At 46.6% G+C, this 7,500-nt stretch overlaps 1 protein-coding gene across 4 annotated transcripts in view; it reads left to right on the top strand.

Annotated features, from left to right (window-relative positions):
• Positions 1–7,500, top strand: part of dock4b (dedicator of cytokinesis 4b) — a 246,388-nt gene that overhangs the window by 63,041 nt on the left and 175,847 nt on the right. For all 4 annotated transcript variants that reach the window (XM_083632225.1, XM_083632228.1, XM_083632227.1 and 1 more), the window contains exon 2: positions 944–1,027. In XM_083632225.1, coding sequence (XP_083488351.1) covers positions 944–1,027 — 84 coding nt within the window. The remainder of the gene's footprint in view (positions 1–943; positions 1,028–7,500) is intronic.

The raw sequence follows: 7,500 nt of genomic DNA, 5'->3' as shown, positions 1-7,500 counted from the left end.
AGAGACTAAGGCGACAAATCTGGAGACTTTTTCTGACATGGGATTAACATTACCAGCAAGCAGCAGTTGGTTAATTTTGGTTCATAAAAAAAAAAAAAATTTTTTTTTTAATTCGAACAGTCAATTTACATATCGAACACGAACCCCTCCCCCACATTCGAAGTTGCATTCGAATTTCGAATGAAAAGTGACAGCCCTAGTGAGAGGTGCTCCTCTAGCAGCAGGAAGAGGTGGAGAGGCTCTGTGTGATGTAGTTACACCACCCAAACGTCTGTCTGAACTCTGAAGTCAGCTGCACCGGGGAACACTACAAACAAATCACTACAGTAAACAGCCTGAAGTCAACCAAAGACCAGGCGGCTCATTCTGTCGCCGTATCGTAAATAAATGATTTACGACCCTGTGTGTTTGCTATTGAGCGGGAAGGGGGGGGGGGAGGTTGCATTAGCAAAAACCCCTGTTTTTGGTGTTTTGGATGGTTTTTGCTGGCAGTTTATTATTAGAATGTTTCAATAAAATGAAAACTCAAAATGCAATGTTTAAATTATTAGTTACTTATTACAAAACCTTTGCCTCCAAAATGGTAACATTGTTGAGCACAGAATCATCTCTATTTTCCACATATTATTGACTCAGACCAGGGGGTTTCAACAGGTGGTCCCCTGGCCCCATGGTGGTCCGTGAAGGCATTTGCAGGTGTTCCCTGACCATGCATTCAACAATGTAGTTCCCATGTAACCTCAAGCCATTTCCTCACACCAGTGGTGCTCAGGTTGAAAAGCCCTGACTGACCTACACACATTATCGACTGCATCACTTCTCTGTATGTTCTATTTGTCATCATATCCTTGGCTCTGCTTCTACGCCTTGCTCCATGTTAGCTCTGTGTAAATGAACTCAAAGTGGACTGACGTGTGTGTGTGCGCTGTGTTTTGTGTTCCAGTGCTGGCCAGTTTCCGAGGGACTGTCCAGCATGGCCTCCCGCTGGAGATCGGAGACACGGTGCAGATCCTGGAGAAATGTGAAGGTACATTCCACACACACGCACACACACACACACACACACACACACACACACACACACACACACACACACACACACACACACACACACACACACACACACACACACACACACACACAGTAGAGTTGAGTTACATTCAGCCATTGAGCTGACTCAGCAGAGTGCATTGGAATGACTGCAAAAGTAGAATGAGCTTCATTTCCTCTCTCACCAAAATGCATCAGGTGAACCTCCAGGTAAAAGCCCTTATTGATTTCCCTTACTACAGGCTGTGCAATAAAATACGGCAATATATCTGGGGCTGACCCAAAAACATTGACGCTTTGAAGCTTCAAGCGTTGCCATGGTAATCGACGCTCAAATCAGCAATCGACGCTTTGTTGTTATTTGTTTTTTCCTCTCCTCTCTCTCTCTCTCTCGTGCTGTGAGCACAAACAAATGCACCCAGCAGCCAGCCAGTAGCCACACACAATTGCTCAAGTGAATTCAAGTCGTTTAATTTGTTTATAATGTTATGAATTAGCAGCAGTCACAGAACATGAACGTTGGCTCTGTCTATCACATGGATTTGTTATTACCGACTGGTAGTGAAAGTGAAGTTGGCTCCGTCTATCATATGGATGTACATACTACATACAGCCGGAGCACACGTCATATTAGTATGAGACGTGGAACGTGTTTGTTAGTATAAGGTTAGTCACTTATGTAAGCTAGTCACCTGTAGGTGACAGTCACCCTTTTTCATCCAAAAATAGGAGGACTTCTGAGTGGTTTTCTGTCTGGCCTGGTGTCAGATGATCAGCTCAGAGAGCAGAGGGAAATCCGCTAACGTTACACTGAGCTCACCTGAATAAATTCACAACACTTCGTGGCACATAATAATATCCGCACGTCGGCCTCAGAGCAGTTGAGGAGCAGATGAGGAGCGTTTTGTCAGGAGAAGCCTGGAAGGAAGTTTACTATGGGCCACGGACGGTGCTGAGCTGAGAGTGCTTTCAACTCTGTGAGTAGCCTACAGTTTTGGAATATATCGCAATGTGTATTGTATCGCAATGTATCGTGATACAATCGTATCGTGGCCCATGTATCGTGATACGTATCGTATCCTGAGGTCCTTGCCTATACCCAGCCCTATATAATACAGTGTATACCAATCACAAAAGGAGATGTAGATAAAGGAGGAGACAGGTTAGAGGAGGATTTTTAAAGGTGTTGTTGTTGTTGTTGTTGTTGTTGTTGTTGTTGTTGTTTTAATAAGTGTTAAATAGATAGCTCTACCTTCCGACAACCATCACTGATATAGAATGTTTGGTCAGTTGGTCTCCCAATCCCTCCACTCTGCAGTAAACAGAACAAAATACATTTGTGGAATCCTCTCTCCTGATTGGATAAAAGTGGGATGGGAACCCAGAAAATTTATTTTCTGTATACTGCAAAGCGGATTTTTTATTTATTTTTATTTTTATTTTTTAATGCCATTTACAACACCTTTTAAGCTTTGAGACAACTGATATGTGGATTGAGCAAAAGAGGAAGATGTTGCTTCTAATGTGAACATTGGCTGCCTCAGCCTCGTGTCTGTGATGAATGTCTGTGGAAATTCATGTTTGCTACTGTTTCCTGTGCCGGCCGCTGATCCTGCCTTCCTGCCCACGCGACTCTGTTTTTCTCTCCTACTCGCGTTCTCTTTAGCACTCTCTCTCTCTCTCTCTCTCTCTCTCTCTCTCTCTCTCTCTCTCTCTCTCTCTCTCTCAATCTGTGTTTCACTCTAGGTTTCACTGACCAACCCAGCTTAGAACCTTTCGTCATGCAGCTACGCACGTTCCCACAAATAAGCAGTTACAGAAACACGAAAAACACACACCTCCCTCTTCCTGAGCACTGGCCCTGTCTCACTTCCTGTGCTCTCTCTCTCTCTCTCTCTCTCTCTCTCTCTCTCTCTCTCTCTCTCTCTCTTTGAGTAGGCAGACATGTAGGGAGACAGAGAAAGACAGACAGGCACACCTCTCTCTCTCTGTCTCTTTGAGTAGGCAGACATGTAGGGAGACAGAGAAAGACAGACAGGCACACCTCTCTCTCTCTCTCTCTCTTTGAGTAGGCAGACATGTAGGGAGACAGAGAAAGACAGACAGGCACACCTCTCTCTCTCTGTCTCTTTGAGTAGGCAGACATGTAGGGAGACAGAGAAAGACAGACAGGCACACCTCTCTCTCTCTGTCTCTTTGAGTAGGCAGACATGTAGGGAGACAGAGAAAGACAGACAGGCACACCTCTCTCTCTCTCTCTCTCTCTCTGTCTCTTTGAGTAGGCAGACATGTAGGGAGACAGAGAAAGACAGACAGGCACACCTCTCTCTCTCTCTTTGAGTAGGCAGACATGTAGGGAGACAGAGAAAGACAGACAGGCACACCTCTCTCTCTCTGTCTCTTTGAGTAGGCAGACATGTAGGGAGACAGAGAAAGACAGACAGGCAGGCAGTGGAGCAGCCAGCCCTGCCAGAGGGATGCAGTATTGCAGCCTGCAGGCGTGGAGGAAGCAGACAGTAGCCCCGCGCTCTGCTCAGAGGGGAGGAAGGAAATCAAAGTCACTGCAGGCTGAGAGACAGCCTGACAGCAGAGAGGAGACAGACTAATGGCTCTGCCTCGTGTTGATACTGCGTCTCCTGTCGACACTTCTAAACACACGGGCCTGCCGAGCCGCGGTGTCTTTGCCGACATACGGCGCCCGTCTTTAGCGCCGCCTGCTGGCAGTAATTGATTTTTGCCTAGAGACACGTCTTTCTTTAACTTTTTAACTTTTATGGCAGTGATGAAGTACGTCAATAGTGTAAAGTGCGGCGAAAATGTGGATCGATTATCACACGAGCCGACTGATGTAGGCTATGAGTCTTGCCGGCCTTTGCCGCCATAAATCTTTGCCAAGAACTGTCCATCGACACTCACTATTTGACCTCTGCTACTGAATAAAGGGCTCCTCTAGCAAGTAGCATGTGCTTCACAGTTCACACTGCAGACTAGGGCTTAAAAATGTATATATCGATATTGAATCGATATTCATTTGAAGGAACTGATATTGATACATAAATCCAAATATTGATCTTCTCTATCCAATAATTCCAGGACCGTCTGTGTGTGAGTGAGTTTGTATGTTGTCCTTCGCTTATCTCGAGAACCGTTCCTCAAATCGACTTCAAACTTTGCAGGTGTGTGTCTGGCACCCTGACATAGTGCAGTGTCGAATTTGGTGCAATTTTTAGTCACGCTAGACCCCAGATATTAATGCTCCGCCCCGCTGTGTGCACTGCCCCGCTGGAATGCTCCGCGGAATACAACTACAACTACAACTTGTCAGCTAGATTTAGCTAGACATATTCTCTGTGAAGCTCTCTGAGACATGCTTGTGAATTAGGGCTATACAAATAAACTTGAATTGACTTGACTTGAACTAACGCACCTCCACTCAGCGCTGCAGCTGGGGGCGGGGCGACAGGGGCTCCGCAGCAAAGCAGTGAAAGCAGAAAGCATTCGGCCGGGTGGAAAGCGGGTTTAGTGAAAAGTATTTAGTGAAAAGTCTTGAGTTTGTTCCCCTCGAGAGGAATAAAGCCAGCTTATCAGTTCTACAGAGGTAACTTTCACAGGCTGACAGACCAGCCTCTCTCTCATCCTGTGTCCCTCTCTGGACAGCCACACTGCCTGTTGTGTTATATAAACACATTCTCTCTCTCTCTCTCAATTCAATTCAATTCAAAGGGGCTTTACATACGTATTGGCAGGGTTTCACACTAACTTTTCTACTGCTAGCATTGGTCTGCAAGGTCAAACCAACGATATGATAGAAAGGAGCGCTGCCACTTCAGCGGGCGAGCCACTGAGGGATGATAGAAAGGAGCGCGTGCACTCAATTTCTAGTCATACTAATAACCAGCTCCTAAAGCACAACACTGCACACTCTAAAATAATGGTTGCAGTCGCAGTCTGGAACCCTGATTGGCCACCTAGGCGTATAACTATTGGGCTCCTGGGGCTTCCAGTAAATGACAGGATATGCATCTCACATATATATAGGGGCGTTTATTGCCACAGATGACATCATCCAAGTTGTAAAGTCTGTTTTATATTATTTTTTTGCTTGACGCTTGGTGGAATTATAGACCCAGTCCTGTCCTATATTAACCCAGTCCTGTCCTATAGTGACCCAGTCCTGTCCTATAGTGACCCAGTCCTGTTCTATAGTAACCCAGTCCTGTCCTATAGTAACCCAGTCCTGTCCTATAGTGACCCAGTCCTGTCCTATAGTGACCCAGTCCTGTCCTATAGTAACCCAGTCCTGTCCTATAGTGACCCAGTCCTGTCCTATAGTAACCCAGTCCTGTCCTATAGTGACCCAGTCCTGTCCTATAGTGACCCAGTCCTGTCCTATAGTAACCCAGTCCTGTCCTATAGTAACCCAGTCCTGTCCTATAGTAACCCAGTCCTGTCCTATAGTGACCCAGTCCTGTCCTATAGTAACCCAGTCCTGTCCTATAGTAACCCAGTCCTGTCCTATAGTAACCCAGTCCTGTCCTATAGTAACCCAGTCCTGTCCTATAGTAACCCAGTCCTGTCCTATAGTGACCCAGTCCTGTCCTATAGTAACCCAGTCCTGTCCTATAGTGACCCAGTCCTGTCCTATAGTAACCCAGTCCTGTCCTATAGTGACCCAGTCCTGTCCTATAGTAACCCAGTCCTGTCCTATAGTAACCCAGTCCTGTCCTATAGTAACCCAGTCCTGTCCTATAGTAACCCAGTCCTGTCCTATAGTAACCCAGTCCTGTCCTATAGTAACCCAGTCCTGTCCTATAGTAACCCAGTCCTGTCCTATAGTGACCCTGTCCTATAGTAACCCAGTCCTGTCCTATAGTGACCCAGTCCTGTCCTATAGTGACCCAGTCCTGTCCTATAGTGACCCAGTCCTGTCCTATAGTAACCCAGTCCTGTCCTATAGTGACCCAGTCCTGTCCTATAGTGACCCAGTCCTGTCCTATAGTGACCCAGTCCTGTCCTATAGTGACCCAGTCCTGTCCTATAGTAACCCAGTCCTGTCCTATACAGACCCAGTCCTGTCCTTTCTTGTCTTTTTGCCACCTAAGCGTACAACTTTTGGGCCTCCAGTGCTTCCAGTAAATGACAGGATATGCAAATGTAATGCTATCGACCCACCTATACGTTCCTTCCTTCATCATGTCCTCCAGGCTGATTTAAAATTCATGGATAATGCTGTCCTGGTGGGCCTTTTAACCTTTATAACTAGGTCAGTCAGGAACTTCTGGTCGTTTTCATTTTTAACCACAGCCAGTCGCCACCCATGCTGATACACTTTTGACGGGCACCCGTCCACTTCTCCTTCATCATTTTTATGATGAAGCAGTGGGAGTTGCGCTCCTCCTACCCTGGTGGCCAGCGCTGACACTGCAGCGTGTCTGTCTAGGTCGCTAGCCTTAGCGCGTTCATGTTTCACCCACAGAGTGATGTTGTGGACTAGGGCTACGCATAAGATCAAAACGGCTGCAAAGACAAGTCCGGGGCAGTGCCTGCCTGCGCCACCCGAACCTCTGTTGCTCGACATCCTTGATGGCCTTTCCTCGGATCTGCTGGACTGCAATGAAAAGCTTATCTTTTGGGCTCAGCTGTCCTTGGCTCTCTGATCGTCTGGGCTCACCCTTTCAATCTGCTGTTGTTGACTCAGTAACCCAAGGAGAGCAGTTGTGTAGACTAGAGACTATAAGTTGATTCACGGTATTTTGCACACGCTCGCCCCGGGTCTCAGTCAGAACACAAGGCGAAGAGGAGGTCTCACTGTGGGCTTGTAGGGCAATGGTTGTCATTGGGTTCTGTGGTGATACCCAGCCCTACTGCAGAGTGCAGAGTACAGACCCAGGCAGATTTCTATGCCAGCCTGGTCAGGGATCCCCAAATCACCTCAGGGAGAGAAATATTACCTAAGTCATAGATGCTCTGCCATCACCCAACAACAACGATTATAATGATCCATTTACATGAGGCATTTAGCTCAAGCTCTTATCTAGAAGGATTTACAGTGAATGCAGAATGAGCTTAAAGCTGACGATTTGGGTAAGAGCATCAGCACAAAGCCATGGAGGTAAATGTATTAGATCCTTTTTACTTGAATCAATCTCATTTACTCATTTGGCGTGAGCCCAGGTCGGAGTGTATAATCGTGTTCGAATCTCTGCTTTTTCACACTCGCAGACAACTCACACTCACTGACCTAAAGAATACTGTATAGACAAACCCATCCACTATTTTTTGGACTCACATTTTGCAGCAAAGTGTTTTCTGTCGCCATCTTGGGGTCACGTGAGATGGGGCTTTCCCAGCTCCACCTGCTATTGGTCTGTGATCAGCAAGCTGCGAGATCACTGGACAGGCGACCTGTCAATCACCCCCTTTTATACCAAAACCGTGTTTGGGTCCAGG

The sequence above is a fragment of the Poromitra crassiceps genome, assembly GCF_964638095.1.
Source record: "Poromitra crassiceps genome assembly, chromosome: 2".
In the NCBI taxonomy this organism is placed as follows: domain Eukaryota; kingdom Metazoa; phylum Chordata; class Actinopteri; order Beryciformes; family Melamphaidae; genus Poromitra; species Poromitra crassiceps.
Note: the sequence above shows the minus strand (reverse complement) of the source record. Positions and strands in the feature narration are given on the sequence as shown.